The 24,964-nt window shown below is 44.3% G+C and overlaps 1 protein-coding gene across 11 annotated transcripts in view; it reads right to left on the reverse strand.

The window, feature by feature from the left end:
• Positions 1 to 24,964, reverse strand: part of SANBR (SANT and BTB domain regulator of CSR) — a 97,221-nt gene that overhangs the window by 1,254 nt on the left and 71,003 nt on the right. For 5 of the 11 annotated variants that reach the window (XM_068232395.1, XM_068232394.1, XM_068232392.1 and 2 more), the window contains 8 exons: positions 24,846 to 24,945; positions 21,107 to 21,139; positions 18,907 to 19,006; positions 13,667 to 13,758; positions 12,255 to 12,280; positions 12,099 to 12,172; positions 5,433 to 5,521; positions 2,916 to 3,007 (listed from right to left, as the gene is read on the reverse strand). In XM_068232395.1, the coding sequence (XP_068088496.1) occupies positions 2,916 to 3,007; positions 5,433 to 5,521; positions 12,099 to 12,172; positions 12,255 to 12,280; positions 13,667 to 13,758; positions 18,907 to 19,006; positions 21,107 to 21,139; positions 24,846 to 24,945 (606 nt within the window). The remainder of the gene's footprint in view (positions 1 to 2,915; positions 3,008 to 5,432; positions 5,522 to 12,098; positions 12,173 to 12,254; positions 12,281 to 13,666; positions 13,759 to 18,906; positions 19,007 to 21,106; positions 21,140 to 24,845; positions 24,946 to 24,964) is intronic. The other 6 variants (XM_068232397.1, XM_068232396.1, XM_068232401.1 and 3 more) reach the window with 6 other exon arrangements.

Genomic DNA, 24,964 nt, shown 5'->3' on the forward strand with positions numbered 1-24,964 from the left:
AGAATTGGTCATATTATTTATACACATTTGTTGGGATATGATGAACACTGAGTTTACTATATCAGAGTTTACTAGAATGAGAGTCTACTGTAGTGGTGCCATAGCACACCTTCCCCAATATCTTTTTAGCACCTCGCTAGCAAAGCATACTAAAAACTTATCTCCACTTATCTTTATTTACTTAATGACTATTAAATATACTTCAAGGTATTACAATTAGTACATTCTACTATTACGGTTTTTTTTTTTTTAACAGTTTAACCGAAAAACCCTACCAAAAGGAAAAGGTTTTATGTACAACCATTTTACTACAATCCCGTGATCCTTTCATGAAGATATTTTAGTGGTGGATAATGTGATCTTTACTAAAGGAAACTTTATATTGCTTATTTAAGATTCGAGAATAAGTATCTCTACAACAATTTTGAGAGGAAGCTGAACACAGTACTTACTTAGGCCTCGTTCACATAACAACCCGCAGAAGGCCGTGCCAACGGAACACAATGCGTATGATCGCACGCAATCTGCGTTTCTATGCGTTGTTCATCCCATTCACTTGTAGCGAATGGGTCAGCCACGCGTTTTGCTTAAAAAAAAAAATGCTTGAAGCATGTGTTTGCGGACCGCACTGGTTCACAACGCATGTAAGACAGAGCAGTCTATGCACTCCTGATGTTAGTGCGTGTCTGCCTCCCACACGCGTTGCCGCAATATGGAAATACGGCAATGTGAATGACCCTTAAAAGTGATGGCACCTTCCAGCAAAACTGACGGCCACCACAAATTGCCCACCCCTTTCCCAGCTTTCCCTTGGTGACCCCCCCACAGATGATGGCAGTGTTTAATGTAGACCTCCTCTGTACATTTCAAAGTGTAAAAGAGCCAGAATTATTGTGACTTTTTTTTTTTAATCCAGTGCAGCAATGGCTGGCTAATTAAAAGTGCATCTGAGATAAACTTTTACTCATTGCATAATTGTGTTCCTTTCATATAGTTTATAGGGCATTCCTCAAGCCAAATACTGTGTTTTGTTTTAATACTTTAATTCCCTATAAACTAATCAAGCCTCGCCCACAACTCCTTTTGTTCCTTGGCACTGTAGCAAGGGCTTATGGAAGCTCAGTCTGGGCAGGAGGAGGTTGCTAGCCATTGATTTCAGAGGCAGAGGGGAGGAGGAGAGGGGACTGAATTTACACACAGGCAAGCTGATAGCATCTCCAGCCCTTAGCCTGTGACAAACAGAACATGGCTGCCCTCGTATCACAGGAATAACTAATCATAAACTGTTGAAGCTGTTTTCAGCTAGACTTGCTGTGTAAACCATCTAAACTTTAGATAAGATATATAGACAAGTTACTTGTTATAGTTAGTTTTTCATCTCGGATTTGCTTTAAAGAGGAACTGTAACGACAAAACGGCCCCTGGGGGGTACTCACCTCGGGTGGGGGAAGCCGCAGGATCCTAATGAGGCTTCCCACGCCGTCCTGCGTCCCTCGGGGGTCTCGCTGTAGCCCTCCGTGCAGCGGTGACGCAATATTTACCTTCCTGGCTCCTGCGCAGGCGCTCTGATGCCTCTCGGCGCCGAAGTAGGCGGAAATACCCGATCGCCGTCGGGTCTGCTCTACTGCGCAGGCGCAAGTTTCCGGCGCCTGCGCAGTAGAGCGGACCCGACGGAGATCGGGTATTTCCGTCTATTTCCGTGCCGAAAGTCGCCACAGCGCCCCCGCTGGAGCCAGCAAAGGTAAATATTGAACTGACAGTCGGCACAGTCGCCGGCTGTTCGGAGGGCTGCGGCGAGACCCCCGTGGGACAGAGGACGGCGTGGGAAGCCTCATTAGGATCCGGAGGCTTCCCCCACCCGAGGTGAGTACCCCCCAGGGGAGGTTTTTGTTGTTACAGAGTCTCTTTAACCAACAGGAAAGCAATGTGGCAGCTCTAAAATGCAGCACACTGTACTACAAATCGGCCGACTCAGTGGCACAGAAACAAAGTACCCCTCAGACCACACTGAGTCACCTTCCACCCACAGATGACAATCTCTTAGCAGTATCTGCAAAGGAAGGACACTGCCATGGCAGTTTTCACAAAAGGGGCGTGGCAAACCACAGAAACCTGGATTTTATGGCACAAGTGGTCAGTTTTTAGGCATTTTTTTGTAGCTACTCTGTTATAACTTTTGCTGCCTGTGCCAATAGCATGGGTTTAGTTTTACACTGGAGGGCCACTTTAAATAAAGGTCACACAGGAATAACTAATATTGAGAAAAAAATTCATGGTTCATAACTAATGCAAGTGAATGGGACTTTGGATAATTTCTTTAAATTATATACAGTTCTTTAATTTTCTACTTCTAATGTCAGATTGCCAGCGCACAAAGTCTCTTCCCACTATGCTAAAGGCTTTAAAGAGAACCCGAGGTGGGTTTTAAAATTCTCAATTGCACACAGAGGCTGGGTCTGCATACACACGCAGCGTGTTGATAGCCGGCTGTTTACATGGCCACTGTCACTCTCGCCGCTCCCCCGCCTCCTCCATATCGCCGCTCCCCGCCTGCGTCTCTTCCCTCCAATCAGTGGGGAGGGACGGGACACAGGTGGGGAACGGCGATATGGAGGAGGCGGCGAAGCGGCAACAGTGGCAATGTAAACAGCCGGCTATCGATATGCTGCGTGTCGCTAGAACGGCAGTTTGATTTATGGGGACAAGCAGAGGGGGTCTGGGGGAGAACAATATAGCAACAGAGGCTGGGCATTATATACACACCCAGCCTCTGTGTGCAATTAGGAATTTGAAAACCCACCTCGGGTTTTCTTTAAATTACTGCCCATTCCTTCAGAAACCCATTTGTGTTTGTATCTGCATAATGCTTTCAGTGGCCATTGACAAACAGTAAGTAGTGCTATTTGAAGTCCTACCTGAGGCTCCTCTCTGTGTTACCTTGGCGGGTGGTAGACTGGACAGACGTTTTGACCTGAGCTTCTAGTCTGGAGTATATGCCACCTGCATGCTGAGACCAGAGTAGATCACAATAAGGATTTTTATCAGAACACTCTCCTGTACACACACATTATTTAGGCACAATACAGACCTAGAAACAGAGATACCCTAACTGATGATGACCCTGCCAAGGACAGAATCACAGTAAGGGCCAGTGCACACCGAAAACCTCTAGCAGATCCACAAAACGCTAGAGGTTTTTGAAACAGATTTTCAGAGCGATTCTAGGCATGTTTAGAGAGGTTTTCTAAACATGCCTAGCGTTTTTGGGAGCGTTTTTGTGTAGTCAGCGGATGTCATATATTGTTACAGTTAAGCTGTTACTGAACAACTTCTGTGACAAACGCCTGGAAAACCTCTCAGATCTAGCATTTTTCAGAGCGGTTTTCCACTTTCCTATACTTTAACATTGAGGCAGAAACGCTTCAGAAATGCTGCAGCCCCCGAGTTTGCGTTTGGGGAAAAAATGAACCGCTCTGGTGTGCACCGGCCCATTGAAATACATTAGCCAAGCAGTTTTCTATCACCAAGCGTTTTTAAAAACGCTCATGACCCGCTCTGGTGTGCGCCAGCCCTAACACAAGTTCCTTTCTATATCCCCCGAATACTGTGAAACGCTACACACTGAATAGTTTCTGATTTTTACACACAAACATTATTAAGCCAACAGAAATCTGATAAAATGCATATAACTTTTCACATGTTTATTGATAGGACTGCACCATCTCCAACATTGCTATATATTTAATATAGTATACACATGGTTTCCAAGGAGAAACAAGAACAATACAGGCAACCCTCCCAATCGTACAACAAAACCTGTAATATTAACAAATACTTGAGACAGAGAAGATGGAGGGATAACAAGATTGAGAAAGAAGGCTCTGTCTGAATGACATTATAGTTTGCCATGATCTGAAACCCTAGCATCAATGCAACTGGGAGATAGGTGGTATTTCCAACTGTAGGGCGGGACAAAGTTCTCCCGCACCAGAGGATTCCTAAGTGTGCCCCCCAACCCCAATGATGCCTCCCAAGTATAGGTAGCCAGATGCACACAGTATTAGGTCACACCCCCCCCCCCCCCCCCAGCCAGTGCTCCCAGAATTAGGCTGTCCCCCAAGCCAGCATAGATAGGCAGCGGTTCTCCCTGTATCAGCAGCCCCCCTTCCCAGCACAGATAGCCAGAAGTTCCACCAGTATTAGGTAGCCGCCAAAACCCAGTATAGATAGCCATCTGTTCCACAGTATAGCTAACCAGATGTGCCTCCCCAGAATAATCAGATGTCCCCCATTATTAGCAGCCCCCATCCCCAGCACAGATAGTCAGGCGTGCCCCCAGTATGGAAGCTTACAGACAACATCCCCAATGACAACTCCCCCCAATGATCACTCTTCAGCCTTGTCTGTTGCACAGGGTCATCTCTCTTACTCCTTCTAGTGGTGCCATTAGCGGGAATCAGAGATGAGACTGTGCAAGAGATGGTCAGAGGCTGGTGCCTCCCAAGCCTCTGCCTTGGCCCAGCTCTGCCTTACATCCACACAAACAGGAGAAAAACTGTAGCCCTAATAGTCATACCACTGTGAGCAAGCTAGCCCCAAAAATCACGCAGCTGAGAGCAATGTTTCAGCCCTAGCAGGCAGACAACTGGGAGCAAAGCTGTACCTCTAGCAGTCATGCACATGTAACCCTGGCAGCTATGTACTGAATGTGGCTAAGAGCAAAGTGGTAGCCCTTTGAGCCATACAACTGAGAGCAAAGTTATAGCCCCAGCAGTCATGCATCAGAGAGTACATTTTTAAATCTAGGAGCCATGCAACTGAAAACAAAACTGTAGCCCCACCACCCATGTAATCTCTTTGGTCTGTCCGTGTTTTATGGGCCTGGCTAGTTTAATAAAAGTGATGTTGAGCTAAATATAGACTGCATTTGATAATGGAGCTAACAGCAAGAACGCCGACAGGTAGAAATAGCAGTATACAGATACAGTAGCCTTAGCAGAAACACAACATTTTATAGGCTCCCACATACAGCATTACATTGCAAAGATCAGATGTGCTCTGAGAGATACACTCAGAAATAAGCCATCAGCTGATCCCCCCACACAGTACTTAATGGTGTGATTCACTCTTAATAAGGGCAGCAGAGTCTATTTTCTGCCAGTCCGTAGCTGCCCCCTGGGGATTGTGTCACATTGCAAACAGTAATAACGTTCTCAGGGCAGCGACTGATAGGTGCAGAATGTTCAGTGAAAAGACAGCTATTTATGTATATATCGCTCACACTTTTGCCCAGAAGGCAACCCCTGAGCAACCTCTGGAGAGGGTTTTATATTCTGCTTATAGAAATGCTTCAGGAAGATCACCGTGTAACCAAGAACATATGAGCAAAATTCACGGAAATCAATAACAAGACTAAAAATAATGCCACTTACTTCCTTTCCATCTTTGGTTTTCACACGCTCAAGATCCCCCAGTCTTATTTTAATGAGATGACCAGTAATTTCAGTCATTCTTCTCTGGTCTAAAAATAATAAAAAAAATAATAATTTAAAAGCACTGTTGTGGTAGTAAAGCTGTATAGTATGCGCCAGTTTACATTACAGTAATCTACAGGATTACTTGAAAGAAAATCAAGAGGCTATCATTTTTATTTCTGTTTAAAGTGTACCAGAGCTTGTTTAAATAAAAAGATTTATACATTCCTGGGGCTTCCTCCAGCCCCATATGCTCCGATCGCTCCCACACCGCCGTCCTCAGTCTTCTGCAGCACCGGTACCGGGTCCCCGCACTTCCGTCACTCGGAGCCAGTCTGACGTAAGAGAAGTGCGCCCTCTACTTATCTTTCCAGTAACTGCTGGAGAGATATGCAAAGAGCGTACTTCTCCTGCGTAGACTGGAGCCGACTGACGGAAGTGCGGGGACCCGGTACCGGTGCTGCAGAAGACTGAGGACAGCAGTGTGGGAGTGATCAGAGCATATGGGGCTGGAGGAAGCCCCAGGAATGTATAAATCTTTTTTTATTTAAAGGATCTTTGAGTCTCTTAAAGGAGGAACTGTAGTCAAATTAACTGTATCTCATATGTGGGTAGAAAACATAAAACTACAGCATTCAACATTTATTATTATTATTATTTATTGTATTTATAAAGCGCCAACATATTACGCAGCGCTGAACATTAATTTAGGTTACAGACAATATTTAGGGGTGACATACAGCAATATGACAATACAGGAATACAAGAAAACCAGATCACACAGCATAGTATGAGTACAAGGTAATGCTTAGTCAGTCACTGGATGGAGCATGGAGATTAGGCAAGTTAGGTTCACTCAGATGCATAGCATGGGTTCACAGTAATGGAGGTGCAAGATCAGGTAGGACACAAAAGGAGGAGGACCCTGCCCAAAGGCTTACAATCTAGAGGGAGAGGTAAGGACACGAACGGTAGGGGACCAGAGTTCAGCTGTGGGTTTAGAGCACTTGTGAGGGGTAGTAGGCCAGAGTGAAAAGGTGAGTTTTGAGGGCTTTCTTGAAGATGTTGAAGGAGGGGGCTGCCCTAATGGGTGGAGGTAGGGAGTTCCATAGTGTTGGAGCAGCTCTTGAGAAGTCCTGGAGGCGTGCATGGGCCTGGGTGATGCGCGGGGGGGGGGGGGGGGGGGCGGTTAGGCGAAGTTCATTGGAAGAGCGGAGTGAGCGGCTAGGTGTGTACCTCTGAGTAAGATCGGAAATGTAGGTTGGACAGGTTTTGTGGACAGATTTGTAGGTCAGACACAGTATCTTGAATCTGATTCTGGACTGGATAGGAAGCCAGTGGAGGGAATCTGCCGTGGTGGAGCGATGGGAGCAGTGGATAATTCTGGCTGCTGCATTCATGAGGGACTGCAGTGGGGCTGTTCGGGTCATAGGGAGTCCAGACAGCAGGGCATTGCAGTAGTCAAGGCGGGAAATTATGAGGGTATGGATGAGGAGTTTGGTGGCAGAGGTCAGAAAAGGGCGAATCTTACAGATGTTACCAAGGTGGAAGTTGCAGGACATTGTGAGGTTTTGGATGTGGGAAGTGAAGGAGAGTGTGGAGTCCAGGGTGACACCCAGACAGCGGGCTTGAGAGGTAGGGCGAATGGTAGTGTGGTTAACAGTGACATGCACATCTGGGAGGTTCGTGGATGGCCGGGGTGGGAAGATCATAAATTCCGTTTTGTCTAGATTTAGTTTCAGGAACCTAGCGGGCATCCAGGAGGAGATGGCTGATAGGCAGGAGGAGACCTTGTCCATGGTAGTGGTGGATACGTCAGGGGTGTGGAGGTAGATCTGGGTGTCATCTGCATACAGATGATAGTTAAAACCCATGGAGGAGATAACCTTGCCAATGGAGGATGTGTATAGGGTGAACAGTATGGTGCCAAGGACCAAACCTTGGGAGACTCCCACCGAGAGGTGGTTGGGGGTCTGTATATATTAATTATTTATATTGCTTTCAATAAACCGACGCTATCGTCATTTGTTGTTCCAGCTACCCTATTATTCAGCATACGCAGAAACTGAACTCAGGTCTCTAAAGAGACGCTACTATTGTTGATATCTAGACAGAATACAGCGTGTTTTAACCGTTTTATTTGCAGGTCGAGAAATAGCCAGTTAGTGAGTTCCTCTGTCTCAGAAAACAGAGGTGGTGGCAGATACCCTGAAATAGTGTGTAAAGTTGTAATTACCATACCTCACAGGCTCCCTTCTAGTTGGGCTGCTGCCCAAGTTCCGTCGATTTCCGTGCACCGAGTGCAACCACGACCACAACATGCACAAGATCGCTTTTAAAGCCTCGTACACAGGCTAGATGAAAGTTGTCCCAGGTGGCTGATAATGACCTAACATGAAGCGATCTGAATCACACGAATCAGAGCCAATCGATTAAAGGGGAACTGAAGTAAGAGGTATATGGAGGCTGCCATATTTATTTCCTTTTAATAAATACCAGTTACCTGGCAGCCCTGCTGGGCTATTTCTCTGCAGTAGTATCTGAATAACACCAGAAACAAGCATGCAGCTAGTCTTGTCAGATCTGACTTTCAAGTCTGAAACACCTGATCTGCTGCATGCTTGTTCAGGGGCTATGGCTAATAGTATTAGAGGCAAAGGATCAGCAGGGCTGCCAGGCAACTGGTATTGATTAAAAGGAAATAAATATGGCAGCCTCCATATACCTCTTACTTCAGTTCCCCTTTAAAGGGATACTGTAGGGGGGGGGGGGGGTCGGGGGAAAATGAGTTGAACTTACCCGGGGCTTCTAATGGTCCCCCGCAGACATCCTGTGCTGGCGCAGCCACTCACCGATGCTCCGGCCCCGCCTCCAGTTCACTTCTGGAATTTCTGACTTTAAAATCAGAAAACAACTGCGCCTGCGTTGTCAAGTCCTCACTCCCGCTGATACAGTATCCCTTTAAGGTCTCTCTCTCTGCCCTGCCAATCACAGTTAAAGGTGGGGAGCTTAAAGGGAACCAGAGATGAACGATTCACACAAAATAAACATATCAGTTGATAGCTTGTACAGAATAAATGCTCTACCTGATAATTTCGTCACTCTGGAGTGCCTTTTTGAGTGTTTTTTTAATCCATTATTGCTCCAGGAAATATCCAATTTGGCCGCCGGCTCATATCTCTTCTGCTTCCAGGTTATAAACTGTTCTGGATGTGCTGTCTATAGACTATAGACAAGCAGGGCTGCAGCAGGCTTTCATCTGTCTGCTTTCAAGTTTATTATTCTGGTATGCTGTGTGGATGCCTGTAGGAAGTGTCTCTCATAGAAATGAAACTGCATACAGTAGATAATGACAGGCTGCACACTGCACACAGATACACTTGTGTGTGTCAGAGCTTCTTTCTCGGCAGTAGCAGCCCCTCCCATGTCAACAGCTCCGAGTATGAAATCTGAGCCAGGAGGGGGAAGGCTTGGGCTTGAAAAGACTCCACAGAAGAGTGACTCAGCTATAATGATTCCAGGTCAAACTTAGACTGAATAGTCGGTGGATTCTTATCACAGTTGATAACAGATAGATTAGACTGAGAAGAATAAAGGTCCGTACACACGCCGGACTGGAGGCAACGACGAATCCGTCGTTGCCTCCCGCTGGGTGGGCGTTCCAACGACAGTCCGTCGTGTGTACGCACTGTTGGCGGACTGATACGGCTGTTTCTGAGCGATCCGCCCGGCGGATCGCTCAGGAACAGCCGTATCAGTCCGCCGACAGTGCGTACGCACGCCGGACTGTCGTTGGAACGCCCACCCAGCGGGAGGCAACGACGGACCTGTCGTTGCCTCCAGTCCGGCGTGTGTACGGACCTTAAAACTAAAAGCAGAGTAGGTGTTTACTGTCATGTTCCCACTGATAAATGTAATAAAAATACATGAGGGTGTTTCATCTCTGGTTCTCTTTAACTACACAATTTTCTCATAGTATTCAAAATCTGTTGGCCCTCATGCTACATGGAGGTGGTAAAATTGGTCAGCGATTGGCCAGTCAAAATTGGATGCGAGTTCCAGCCTTAACTCGGCCTCTATGAGTGTTGCTTTGTGACATACACACTCACCTAAAGGATTACTAGGAACACCATACTAATATGGTGTTTGACCCCCTTTCACCTTCAGAACTGCCCTAATTCTATGTGGCATTAATTCAACAAGGTGCTGAAAGCATTCTTTAGAAATGTTGGCCTTTATTGATAGGATAGCATCTTGCAGTTGATGGAGATTTGTGGGATGCACATTCAGGGCACGAAGCTCCGTTCCATCACATCCCAAAGATGCTCTATTGGGTTGAGATCTGGTAACTGTGGGGGCCATTTTACTACAGTGAACTCATTGTCATGTTCGAGAAACCAATTTGAAATGATTCGAGCTTTGTGGCATGGTGCATTATTCCTGCTGGAAGTAGCCATCAGAGGATGGGTACATGGCAGTCATGAAGGGATGGACATGGTCAGAAACTATGCTCAGGTAGCCCGTGAAATTCAAACGATGCCCAATTGGCACTAAGGAGCCTAAAGTATGCCAAGAAAACATCCCCCACATCATTACATCATCACCACCAGCCTGCACAGTGGTAACAAAGCATGATGGATCCTTCTGTTTACGCCAAAATTCTGATTATCGAGACTCATCAGACCAGGCAACATTTTTACAGTCTTCAACTGTCTAATTTTGGCGAGCTTGTGCAAATTGGAGCCTCTTTTTCCTATTTGTAGTGGAGATGAGTGGTATCCAGTGGGGTCTTCTGCTGTTGTAGCCCATCCGCCTCAAGGTTGTGCGTGTTGTGGCTTCACAAATGCTTTGCTGCATAACTCGGTTGTAACGAGTGTTTATTTCAGTCAACGTTGCTCTTCTATCAGCTTGAATCAGTCGGCCTATTCTCCTCTAACCTCTAGCATCAACAAGGCATTTTTGTCCACAGGACTGCCACATACTGGATGTTTTTCCCTTTTCACACCATTCTTTGTAAACCCTAGAAATGGTTGTGCGTGAAAATCCCAGTTACTGAGCAGATGGTGCCAGACGGGCCAGTCTGAGTATTTCACAAACAGCCACGCCACGCTCAAAATTGCTTAAATCACCTTTCTTTCCCATTCTGACATTCATTTTGGAGTTCAGCAGATTGTCTTGACCAGGACCACACCCCTAAATGCATTGAAGCAACTGCCATGTGATTGGTTGATTAGATAATTGCATTAATGAGAAATTGAACAGGTGTTCCTAATAATCCTTTAGGTGAGTATGATCACAGGGTATGCCTAAACTAAAAAAAAAACCAAAAAACAGGATGCCAGTGTTTATAGAAGAAATCTGAGAATGTTGCAGAACAGAGTGAAATAATGTTAAGGTTTTTTTAACCACTTAAGTACCAGCAGTCTCTGCCCCCTTAAAAGACAACTGAAGCGAGAGGTATATGGAGGCTGCAATATTTATTTCCTTTTAAATAACACCAGTTACTTGGCAGCCCTGCTTATCTTTTTCTGGCTGAAGCAGTGTCTGAATCACACGCTCACTATGACGGCAGAGTTCCTGTGAGCCGGTCAGGAGCTGCATTCATCAGCTTCTGACCATGTCCATCCATGTAAGCCAATAGGAGTGGCTTACATTGATAGTCAGGGTTCAGTTGCCAATTAAATCGGCTCCTGACCCGCTCACATGGCTCTGCCGTTATAGAGACGGCAGAGCGAGTGAGCCGTGGTGGGGAGATAACAGGGCAAGATCAGCGGGAGCGACGAGAACGGTAAGTTTAAATCTACGCCCTGCCAGCCCTATCAGCATCAAAACGGTGTAGATTTCAATTAGCGTGGTCCGTAACTGGTTAATGACTTTCCTTTAGCCATCCTTTGCATCTGTTTTGCATCCAATGCATGTACTTGGCCCCAGTGGGACTCTGCACACCTCTGTCAGTTTTCATTTCAGGTGCAGCCTTGAGCGCTGTCATTTGTCTGTCTGCCTGCTTGATTAAATGCCTATACCATTTATGATTAGCAGCACAAGGAATATTATGTTTTTATTGCTAGACTAGTGTTAGGTCTTCCCCGAGAGGGTCCGTCATCGCCGTGAGGAAGTCTATTAGGTAATAATCTGTGCACAAATTATTTACTGAAGCCATCACCCTCCTTTGCCTGTTTTGAGTGCTAGGTGTGTAATATAGTCCAGTTCCTGGAGCTCTGCACATCCATGCAGATAGCTCATTCAGGTATAACTTCTGTTTGAAAGCGCTGCCATTCTCCTGCTGTACAAATTTCCTTTAGCCATGTTTAGTCTTTCATTTAGCGGTGTCTTTCAGGCCCTTTTGAAGTGTTTAAATCTTACTGGCCATTGTGGCTGATCTGTCATCAGACAACATGGCTGCCATTTTAGTTAGGGGTGCCTTTTTTGGGGGGCTTCTTATGTCACTTGGTTCCACAATATCCCAAAAGGTTAAAGCTCTATATGGAGATCTCCCACAATCCTCAGAGCAGATTCTGGTCATGCCCAGAACATTGTAGGAAACCAATGTGCTGTCATCTATAATCAGTTTTCATTCATTCAGGTAGTTTTTAAGCAATAAATCCAACAAGAATAGCTACACACCTTCCTCTCTTTGGGCATCCTGGTTAAACCTCATGGAGCGAGACGCATCCCATTTGCTTCTCTGGATACTCACACTGTTAAAATTATCGAGACACATTTACAGACAAGAAATTCAAAACGTAATTGCGAAGAAAAATTCAGACTATAAATACATACGTAAATGGAGAGGAGTCTCTGGATGACTGTTGAGAAATAAATGGATTCATCATCAGCTCTTAGAAAAATTACAACCAAACATTTCAACTTCTATATATCTATATCTATCTATATCTTTTTTTTTCCACCACCAATTAGGCTTTCTTTGGGGGGTACATTTTGCTAAGAGCCACTTCACTGTAAATACATTTTAACAGTAAGAATAGGAAAAAAACAGAAAAAAATCATTATTTCTCAGTTTTCAGCCATTATAGTTTTAAAATAATACATGCCTCAATAATTAAAACTCACGTATTGTATTTGCCCATATGTCCCGGTTATTACACCGTTAAAATTATGTCCCCATCACAATGTATGGCGACAATATTTTATTTGGAAATAAAGGTGCATTTTTTCCGTTTTGCATCTATCACTATTTACAAGTTTAAAATAAAAAAAAATATAGAAATATTTCATCTTTACATTGATATTTAAAAAGTTTAGACCCTTAGGTAAATATTTACATGTTTTTTTTTATTTTTTATATTAAACATTTTATTTTGGTAGTTTTGGGAGGGTGGGAGGTAAACAATAGGTTTATAATGTAAATGTGTGTTGATTTTCATTTTTTTTTACTTTTAGTTGTAGTATTACTTTTTGGCCACAAGATGGCGGCCATGAGTTTGTTTACATGACGTCACTCTAAGCGTAACACACGCTTAGAGAGACGCATGGGGTACGTTACAGCCAGAAAAGGCGCAGCTTCCGAGAGAAGCTGTCGCTTTTTCAGCGGGGGAGAGGAATCAGTGATCGGGCACCATAGCCCGATTCACTGATTGCCTGGCTAACGAACCGCGGGCCGGGAGCACGCGCGCGATCGGCCGCGGGAGCGCGCATGGTTCCTGGACGTAGTTTCTACATCCAGGAACCAAAATAGGTTAAAGTGTAGAATATATTAGTCCAACACCAGCTGTGAGCTAATTGCTTGTAAATGATCGGAAGGCTTAAAGCGGACTTGAACTCAGAACTTCCTCTATGCTCTAAAGGTTATTATGCTGTTGCTTATCTTTTAAAGAAAAACATGTCCTTGTTACAGCTGGTAGACATACTGCAGATTTACTAGAGGATTTCAGTTTTTTTTTTTTTATGGAAGCAGACATAGGCTTAATGTTAACATTCTGTGTTTACCAATTAGCTGCTCTGCCAAGGTTCCTGAGCTGACACAGCTGAGAGATCAAATGTGATTAGTCACAGATGAGGGGGAATTAGGTAGACTAAACTCTCTAAACACATACAGGACAGATTTCTCTACGTTTTCCTTCTGTCCCATGCGAGAGTTCAGGTCCACTTTAACAAATGTAAGAAATCGCTCCTTTCTTGTCATACGTGATGCTGGTTTAATATGTGCCATGTGGCAATGGTAATGGACATACCTTTTCTTGTCTCTCTTTTTTGTGAATACTGGGTGAGGACACTTGTTTCTTGGGCTGCCTGTTGGACTTCTTCGGCTTCTCTTTTCTGCCTGCTAAACACAATTTATTTATTATACGGTTTTTAAAACCTGTAACAAAACAAGAACACTAAAACGCCTATTCAGGAGATATTGAGCTTATATTTTAAAGTCACATGCACATATTTCCTCCAGCAACAACTACCTACACAAAGCCCCCAATACTCATTCATGGTGGGTGGGGTTTAGGAGGTCCCACACCTCCCTCCACAGCCCAACAATAGAGGAAGACTAAATAGCAGAGTGCTACTTTGTTATTAAAATAGAAGGAGGGAAAGTGGGTGCAACAGCCGGGCCCCCCTCCCAGAAGGTACAGCAGGAGCTCAGACATTGCAAAGCTAGCACAAGGCATTGGGAGCTTCACTAGGGATTTAGAGATTTATCCAGGTTTTGTTTTTTTGGGGGGACCTGACCAATTGCGATGTTTTGTGCAATATTTGATACAGCTTATGCGTTCACTTGCATATTATGTATTAGTAGGGCTCATTTACATTTCCACTCTTATCTATGGAAAATAGCAGAGGTAGGCCTTCATCACTTTTCATTAGTGTTTTTTAGATGGGGACTCAACAATATATTGCTATGGATTTGTAGATGCGCCAATTATCTAAGCATACAAATAAAACCGGCTACAGGTCTTGTGAAGACTAGTTTAGCATCAACCCCCAACCCCCATTTCCCCAATGCAGTCCTTCTGCAGCTAGTGTGAGGCCTCATTTTCACCACATTCTGCCTTACCAACATAAGCACTGCATTGGGGATTTGAGATTTATAGGCTAGTGCAATGGTGGTATTTTTTTAAAATTAATGTTTACATGGAAGATGGGCTTTAGAAATTGTCTGCCATTAGCAACATTTTCCTATATATTATATAAGACCGTAAAAAGTTTAGTTGAAAACTTTGTGAGTTAGAGATTGAGCTGTTGCAGTCACATGCACACATCCACTTTCAATTAAAGAGAACTAGAGGTGGGTTTGTGAAATCATATTAGGACACAGAGGCATGTTCTGTATACAATCACCTGCTTCTGTGTCCTTTCAGTGTGCCTCCAGCCCCCCCCCCCCCCCACGGGCTCTGCTGTCCCTCATTATAAAGAGCGCCAGGCTAGCGACACCCAGATTGTCACTAGCCTGCCATTTACTTCAGCCAGTCACTCACTACCGCTCCCCCGCTTCCTGTATAGTGCGGCTCCCTACCTGTGTCCCTTTCCTCCCCACCTACGTGAGCCGATTGGAGAAAGCTTACAGAGGCGGGGAGGGAAGGGACAAAGGTGGGAAGCCGCGCTATACAGGAAGCGGGGGGAGCGGCGGTGAGTGGCAGCTTGAAGTAAATAACAGGCTACCTACAATCCGTATCTCTAGCCTGGCGCTTTTTATAATAGGGGACAGCAGAGCCAGGGGTGTGGGGGAGATGCTGGAGGCACACTGAAAGGACACAGAGGCAGGTGATTGTATACAGAACATGCCTCTGTGTCCGAATAGGATTTCAAAAACCCACCTTGGGTGCTTTTTAAACAGCCAAAACGGATTTTAGTACGTTTTTTTACTGCAGCTCCATCTAGATGACTATGTTCTGTATGACACATGGAGAGTTGCAAATGTTTTCCACCTAATAGACACGGTTTAAAATACCCAGACAAGGTTTTCTGAATCACTCATAGTTAACAAAGATCTCCAGCTCCAGTGAAATTAATTAAATCTAGACAATTGTCTTTTGAGAACTAAGTATCACATTTTATTCCAGTCCCGAGCTTCAGATTTTAGTTTTAAAAGTTAAAAAGAATGCAATGGTGATTGTAAGTGGTAGCCTACAGATGGAAAACAAGAAAACATGAGCTCAACTGCTTCTGAGACTCTTCTCATACTTTTAGGGTGCGTCCGCTCCATCAGAAGGGCACCTGAGGAAGGGAACACAACTAAAAACGTTGTCCTCCGCTTTGGGCTGCGATATATGACATTATAGTTGATTTGTAAGTACTTGTGCAATACGCAATAAAAGAGAAGAATGTCAGAAGCAGTAGAGCCCAGGTCATCTTGTTTGCTAGAAGGATTCAAGATGTTGGATGGTTACCTATATGATACGAGAAGCTCCTGCTATAATATAGTGTTATATATTGCCCCAAAGGAACCCTTTGTTTATGTGAGTCTACAGATGGCCCCAGGTAGAGGTGGAAAGGTACTTACAGTGGTTTGCAAAAGTATTCAGCCCCCTTGAAGTTTTCCACATTTTGTCATATTACTGCCACAAACATGAATCAATTGTATTGGAATTCCACGTGAAAGACCAACACAAAGTGGTGTACATGTGAGAAGTGGAATGAAAATCATACATGATTCCAAACATTTAAAAAAAATAAAAAAAAAAAATAACTGCAAAGTTGTGTGTGCGTAATTATTCAGCCCCCTGAGTCAATACTTTGTAGAACCACCTTTTGCTGCAATTACAGCTGCCAGTCTTTTATGGTATGTCTCTACCAGCTTTTCACATCTAGAGACTGAAATCCTTGCCTATTCTTCTTTGCAAAACAGCTTCAGCTTAGTCAGATTAGATGGACAGCGTTTGTGAACAGCAGTTTTCAGATCTTGCCACAGATTCTCGGTTGGATTTGGATCTGGACTTTGACTGGGCCATTCTAACACATGGATATGTTTTGTTTTAACCCATTCCATTGTTCCCCTGGCTTTATGTGTGCTGTCCTGCTGGAAGGTGAACCTCCGCCCCAGTCTGAAGTTTTTTGCAGACTCCAAGAGGTTTTCTTCCAAGATTGCCATGTATTTGGCTCCATCCATCTTCCCATCAACTCTGACCAGCTTCCCTGTCCCTGCTGAAGAGAAGCACCCCCAGAGCATGATGCTGCCACCACCATATTTGACAGTGTGTGGGAATGGTGTGTTCGAGTGATGTGCAGTGTTAGTTTTCCGCCACACATAGCATTTTGCATTTTGGCCAAAAAGTTCCATTTTGGTCTCATCTGACCAGAGCAGCTTCTTCCACATGTTTGCTGTGTCCCCCACATGGCTTGTGGAAAACTGCAAATGGGACTTTTTATGCTTTTCTTTTAACAATGGCTTTCTTCTTGACACTCTTCCATAAAGGCCAACTTTGTGCAGTGCACGACTAATAGTTGTCCTATGGACAGATTCCCCCACCTGAGCTGTAGATCTCTGCAGCTCGTCCAGAGTCACCATGGGCCTCTTGACTGTATTTCTGATCAGCGCTCTCCTTGTTTGGCCTGTGAGCTTAAGTGGACGGCCTTGTGTAACCATCGGTGTCAGCACACAGAGAGAATCTGATTATTGGTGATCTGCAGTATCACCAAGAATACAGATTTATACCTGATTATTGATGATCTGCAGAATCACCAATAATACAAGTATAAGTAACCTCTGGACACCTGATAAGTTTAAGTGTTTGGTGCAACAGTATGAGACTGGACCACCTGAGGAGCAGGTGACCCTAGACCGTATAATGAGTATATCCTGGTAGAGTTGGAGATACACAGAAAGTCAGTGATTCCCTGAACAGCTGTGAATCAGACTCTACTGCAGTCAAAGGACTCCTATGAGATTGAGTCCCTGACTGGATTGCAGAGAGGTCCCTCAGAGACAGGGAGTCCCTGCAGCTACTGGACACCCCACCAGGGGGGGGGGTGTCACAGGTAGAAGGATCGGTCAGGCCGGGTCGGCAACACACGAGCAGATAAAGTACAGAGACAGAAGGCTGATTCGGTAACCAGGGACAGGCAGGGTTGGGAACAGGTAATCAGATGTGCAAAGGTACCGAATCAGAGAGCAGGAGCAGAGTCAAGAGAGCAATAGGTCATAACAGATATCAAGCAGAGGCCTAGTCTAGAGTGTGAGGTCCGTGGTCTCAACACTCAGGGACAGATCTAAAGCATAACACAGCAATGACACAGTATCCCTAGTCTTGGGTGTGAGGTCCGTGGTCGGCACCCTGGAACTGGTCTAAAGTATAACACAGTAATAACACAGTATCCTTAGTCTTGGGTGTGAGGTCCGTGGTCTCTACACCCTGGAACTGGTCTAAAGTATAACAGAAATAACACAGTAATCTGGCTAAGTGTGAATTCCCAGGTCCACCTGGTTCTAACACACTGAAGGATCTGACTATGGTCAGAGTGCTAACACATAAGCATTCGCAACGGCAGACAACCAGCCACTGACAGACGAGAAGTATATATAGCAAAGCGCTCCTCAGCGCCACCCAGTCCCATTCAACCAATCACCTGCTGCGCTGTTAGCAGCTCTCCATCTGTGTGCACTACTAGGCTCAGAAAAACCAGACGCATGCCGCTGCGGAGAAACCGCCTGACTGAACGCGGATTCAGCCGCCCCGCTGTCAGTCCGCGCGGCGGTGTCTCCGCAATCCATTACACCTTGTCTTTACAGTTGTTTACAGTTGTGCCATACTCCTTGCATTTCTGAATGATCGCTTGAACAGTGCTCCGTGGGATGTTCAAGGCTTTGGAAATCTTTTCGTAGCCTAAGCCTGCTTTAAATTTCTCAATAACTTTATCCCCGACCTGTCTGGTGTGTTCTTTGGACTTCATGGTGTTGTTGCTCCCAATATTCTCTTAGACAACCTCTGAGGCCGTCACAGAGCAGCTGTATTTGTACTGACATTAGATTACACACAGGTGCACTCTATTTCGTCATTAGCACTCATCAGGCAATGTCTATGGGCAACTGACTGCACTCAGACTAAAGGGGGCTGAATAATTATGCACACCCCACTTTTCAGTTATTTGTAAAAAATGTTTGGAATAATGTATGATTTTCGCTCCACTTCTCATGTGTACACCACTTTGTGTTGGTCTTTCATGTGGAATTCCAATAAAATGGATTCATGTTTGTGGCAGTAATATGACAAAATGTGGAAAACTTCAAGGGGGCCGAATACTTTTGCAAACCACTGTATTTACGATCTGAGATCCTTACTCCTTGACAGTAACATAGTCGTATCCCCTCAAGTAATCTGCACTCTTGGCCAGTCTCCTCCCATTGCTAGCTCATATGACTATGCAGCAGAGGGATTTAGGTCACTTGTGGGGGGGGGGGGGGGCTTAGGCTGGTGCTGCATCCAGATCCACTCCTTTTTATTAAAGGAAAAGGTGTATTAAACACAAAAACAAAACAACCTACGTTGTTTCTTGGACACCTCTTCCTCATCCCCGACTTCATCTTCAGTCACCTCAGATCCGGTTGTATAGTCTTCCTCCTCGGACAGCAGTGATTGCTGCTTCTAGGATAGAGCGCACATAGATCAGAGCTAATGTCAGCCACAGACAGATCTAAATTCAGAGACAGTGACATATACCACAAGGATAATCAGATACAATGAAATAAATAGTGATAATTCCAGAACGGTCCTGTATAGCCTGTCCTTGGGTGTCTGCAAGGGGGACAATTTCCTCTTTTTCATTCTCATCCTCGGAAAGCTTATTACCTACTGCCATAATGAGTAAACTAAATTTTTCTCATGCAGTGGCATCAATCAATATTAAATGATCATCTGGCAAGCAACCACAGTTAGTATGGTACAGCTCAGCCAGGCATTCATAATAACCAAATGACTCAGTGGCTGTGGTAAGCGTCTAAACTGATTACTTACAGACATAGAACATTTATAACACTTTTTTCCTGGCAGACTCAAAGCACCACAGCTGCAGCCACTAGGGCACGCTCTATAGCCAGTAGAAGTGTTAGGGAGTCTTGCCCAAGGTCTCCTCACTGAATAGGTGCTGGCTTACTGAACAGGAATACACAAGATTTGAACCCTATCCAGCCACTTCAATACACTATCCAGTCTTCTGACCCTGAACTACAAACAACCTCCTTTCTTATTACCATTACACCATTCAGTCAAATACTGCTGGTATTTGATTTTAAAACAGAACTAAAACTCTAATAAAAAAGCAGTCCTAAATGCATCAGGGTCCTGTGATAGAAGCATGTTTTGAAGCAATAGGATTGGACCCTTGCACACGATTTATAAGCACAGGTCATTTAGTGATGGTAGGATTGGGCACCAGCAATTGAATAATACTGGCTTTTTGATTGTGGGAGAAGGATTGGGCACTGAGCACTTTGGTTACAGGTTCCTTTGCAACAGCAAGAGGAACAACTGAGCACCCAAAATATTTTGTTGGAAGTAGGAAGTACTGGGGGACGGTGATAAAGCTGAAATAGAAGAAGGAAGATAAGTATTTATTAGGGAATAGGATAGAGGGACAGTTTTAGTGGTTAGGATTAGAAAGTTAAAGGTAGCCATTCATCTAGTGATGATGGGCAGATTCAACCAAGGAACAAATCTCTCTCTGATTGAATCTGATTAGAGAGAGATCTGCCCATTCATCCCAGGCCGATTCCCTATCAAAATCATGCTGAAATCATTAAGGAATAGGCCTTGTGACACCACATCCCCCACCTCGCCGGCACAACACTGCCCCCAATGTCAAATGTGCCCCAGATGCCCTATACATTACCTGTTCGCCACTGGCTCCGTTCATACATGCGCCCCATGTGTACTCCGGCAACAGCGTGGGACCCGGACAGGTAAAGTATGCTGCGTCAGGCGGGGGGCACATTTCATCGCTCGTCCCAATATTACTCGCCGTTACCGTTGTGTACCCAATTAACCACAACACCCCGACATCTTGCAGCATGTCTGATCGATACATGCGACCAATCTAGGCCCAAATTGGCCGCATCGTCGATCAGGCATGCTCTTGGCGGCAGCGATTTTCATCCAATTCGATAATTAATAAATCAGATGGTCGATCACCCGCCAAGGTGATAGATGTATGGCCACCTTTAGGCTAGTGGGTAGGTTAGGATTCCGTGTCAGAAAGGAGGTCTTTTTCAGCAGGGAGGTCAGGAATAGTTATCAGAAAGTGAAGCGCTTCACAATAAGAAAGGAGGTTGTGGTTCAGGGTCAGCAGACTGGATAGTGTAATGGTTAAGGGCTCTGCCTCTGACACAGGTGACCAGGGTTCAAATCTCGGCTCTTCTTGTTCAGTAAGCCAGCAGCTCTGCAGCTGTGACAGTGGTGTCCATCTCCCAAGGTGGCCACCACATCTTTCCCCTCCCGCTAATCAGAACTATGGGAAGGTAAGAGGAAGGGCTTTCAATGACCCGGCTGCTTCTCTCTTACAGTTCCCATAGATTTTGGGTGCAACAAACAAAAAAAAGAGGAATAAGTCCAAGGATTACCAGGACCCTTCCTGATGGGGGCGACTATCTGCTCCTGTCCATACAGGTATTTATTGTCTGGAGTAACACATTCATGTAACAGTGGACTTTTCAGCTACAGATGGGAAAGAGAGGTTGGCCAGAAACTTACCAACTGTAGACTGAAGTTTTTTAGTGAAAGAAACTAACCATCAAAGGAACGCATAAAAGACATAAGAGAGAGAGAGAGAGAGAGCAATTGTATTAGTCTAAGGTTAGTCAGTTTTAAAAATTATTTCACGACATTATTTAATTCCAAAATACATTAAGTCCCACTCATCTGATGAGTATCATGGAACAATTGTACAGTAAACTTGATGCCACCCTTGCCCATTTCTGTTTAAAGTGACACCATTGGCTTGGATAACCCTTCTTGCAGAATTCAATGGTCAGATGCCCAAGAAAGAATGTTTTCTCTTATACCATCCCACAAGGCCATAAGTTGTTAATGTTTATGCTACAAAAAAGTCCACATTCAGAGTATGACTCCATAATTTGGCTTTACAACGACAGCAGAAGGGAAGTTGAAATTCTGAGGTTCTCTCGCCCTTATAGAGGACAAGAGAAAAAAAAACCACTTCAGCATGGTTACCATGGGCAAACATTAGTTTTGGTTGAAGCTAGCCTTCAACACAGGAAAGGCTAAAGTTAAACAAAGCTAGTCAGGATTCTAAATGTTCATAAACTGACAGTTATGCTTATGTGCAGAAACCACAATTCCTGTGTAGCCAAAGAGCTCACTATCTTGGACCCACACTGTACAGAGACCATAAAGCAAAGCTGTATTTTTCACATAGTATACAGTCCTGGCCAAAAGTTTTGAGACTGTCAAAAGTATTAGTTTTCACAAAGTTTGCTGCTAAACTGCTTTTAGATTTTTGTTTTAGTTGTTTATGTGATGTACTGAAATATAATTATAAGCACTTCATAAGTTTCAAAGGCTTTTATTGACAATTACATGAGATTTATGCAAAGAGTCAGTATCTGCAGTGTTGGCCCTTCTTTTTGAGGACCTCTGCAATCCGACTGGGCATGCTCTCAATCAACTTCTGGGCCAAATCCTGACCGATAGCAACCCATTCTATAATAATCACTTCTTTGAGCTTCTCAGAATTAGTTGGTTTTTGTTTGTCCACCCGCCTCTTGAGGAATGACCACAAGTTCTCAATCGGATTAAGATCTGGGGAGTTTCCAGGCCATGGACCCAAAATTCAAACGTTTTGGTCCCCGAGCCACTTAGTTATCACTTTTGCCTTATGACACGGTACTCCATCGTGCTGGAAAATGCATAGTTCCTCACCAAACTGTTGTTGGATTGTTGGAAGAAGTTGCTTTTGAAGGGTGTTTTGGTACCATTCTGTATTCATGGCTGTGTTTTTTGGCAAAATTGTGAGTGAGCCCACTTCCTTAGATGAGAAGCAACCCCACACATGAATGGTCTCCGGATGCTTTACTGTTGACACAGGACTGATGGTAGCGCTCACCTTTTCTTCTCCTGACAAGCCTTTTTCCAGATGCTCCAAACAATCGGAAAGGGGCTTCATCAGAGAATATGACTTTGCCCCAGTCCTCAGCAGTCCATTCACCATACTTTCTGCAGAAGATCAATCTGTCCTTGATGTTTTTTGGGAGAGAAGTGGCTTCTTTGCTGCACCAGGTCATCTTCCAAAAGTCTTCACCTCACTGTGCGTGCAGATGCGCTCACACCTGCCTGCTGCTATTCCTGAGCAACCTCTGCACTGGTTGCACTCCAATCCCACAGCTGAATCCTCTTTAGGATACGATTCTGGCGCTTGCTGGACTTTCTTGGACGCCCTAAAGCCTTCTTAATAAGAATTTAACCTCTTTCCTTGAAGTTCTTGATGATCCTATAAACTGTTGATTTATGTGTAATCTTAGTAGCCACAACGTCCTTGCCTGTGAAGCCATTTTTATGCAACGCAATGATGGCTGCATGCGTTTCTTAGCTGGTCACCATGGTTAACAAAGGAAGATAAATGATTTCAAGCATCACCCTCCTAACATGTCAAGTCTGCCATTCTAACCCAATCAGCCTGACATAATGATCTCCAGCCTTGTGCTCGTCAACATTTTCACCTGAGTTAACAAGACAATTAATGAAATGATCTCAGCAGGTTCTTTAATGACATAGTTACATAGTTATTTTGGTTGAAAAAAGACATACGTCCATCGAGTTCAACCAGTATAAAGTACACCACCAGCCAGCTCCCTCACATATCCCTGTTGATCCAGAGGAAGGCGAAAAAACCCTTACAAGGCATGGTCCAATTAGCCTCTAAAGGGAAAAATTCCTTCCCGACTCCAGATGGCAATCAGATAAAATCCCTGGACCAACATCATTAGGCATTACCTAGTAATTGTAGCCATGGATGTCTTTCAACGCCAGGAAAGCATCTAAGCCCCCTTTAAATGCAGGTATAGAGTTTGCCATAACGACTTCCTGTGGCAATGCATTCCACATCTTAATTACTAACTGTAAAGAACCCTTTCCTAAATAAATGGCTAAAACGTTTTTCCTCCATGCGCAGATCATGTCCTCTAGTCCTTTGAGAAGGCCTAGGGACAAAAAGCTCATCCGCCAAGCTATTATATTGCCCTCTGATGTATTTATACATGTTAATTAGATCCCCTCTAAGGCGTCTTTTCTCTAGACTAAATAAACCCAGTTTATCTAACCTTTCTTGATAAGTGAGACCTTCCATCCCACGTATCAATTTTGTTGCTCGTCTCTGCACCTGCTCTAAAACTGCAATATCTTTTTTGTAATGTGGTGCCCAGAACTGAATTCCATATTCCAGATGTGGACTTACTAGAGAGTTAAACAGGGGCAATATTATGCTAGCATCTCGAGTTTTTATTTCCCTTTTAATGCATCCCAAATTTTTCCACAGCAATGAAATGCGGTGGAAAGTTTTTTTGGGGATTCAGTTAATTTTCATGGCAAAGAAGGATTAATCAATTCCTCTGAACACTCTTCATAACATTCTGGAGTATATGCAAATTGCTATTATAAAAATTAAGCACCAACTTTTCTAATTTCCAATATTTTTGACACTCAAAACTTTTGGCCAGGACTGTAGTTATCTGTATAAACAATGTACATAAAAAAACAAAACAAAATTGGATCCCCCAACCCAGGTTGTCTGGATACAGAGATTTAACCACAGTGGGCTATTAGCTCTTCAATTCCCACAGTAATTGTAAATTGGAGGGCTACTAAGCCACAGTGGCCAGATGTCCGGGTTAAGGAGCCAGGAGGTGCACAGAAGGCTTCTACTGCTCAGGGAAAGGGATTTAGCTAGTCAGGAAGAGGCCTTCAGTATTGGAGGCCAATGCAAAAGCTTGGAAGATTAGCTTTTTTTCCCTAGGCTTGTACAACAAGAGGACATTATCTCCGTATGGAGGAAAAAACATGTTTTGCCATCTATTTAGAAAGGTGTTCTTTACAGTAAAAGTGGTTAAAATCTGGAATATTTTACTTCCGGAAGTAGTTATGACAATATTCTTTAATCTTCACTGAAAGAAGGCTTGGATGAAGAGCATCCAGTATATCTAACTGGCGGATTTATCTAGCTGCCATCTGGAGTCGTAAAGACATTTTTCCCTTTTAAAGTGAATTTAACAGTGGGGAAAAAAAACAAAAACAAACAAACAACAACCCATAAGGGAGGTTTGGAAGGATGTGTGCCGCTGGGGGTGTGAGGGTTGTGGGGAGGGAGACACCATTAATTGCCTATGGAGTGCTGATCCTCAGAATGAATTTGTGAGGTCAGTATAATTATTCCAATTGGTAAAACTTTACATTTTATTAGACAAGGCCACAAACTCACAGCACTGATGTCTCCAGCCTTCTGCACACACACAGCACTGGCGTCCAGCTGTATATCACATGCAACACTCTTGTCTGTACTCAGAGTAATCCCAGGGTCCCTGCAGATAAAACCATGAA

The sequence above is a fragment of the Hyperolius riggenbachi genome, chromosome 4 (assembly GCF_040937935.1).
Source record: "Hyperolius riggenbachi isolate aHypRig1 chromosome 4, aHypRig1.pri, whole genome shotgun sequence".
Lineage (NCBI taxonomy): Eukaryota > Metazoa > Chordata > Amphibia > Anura > Hyperoliidae > Hyperolius > Hyperolius riggenbachi.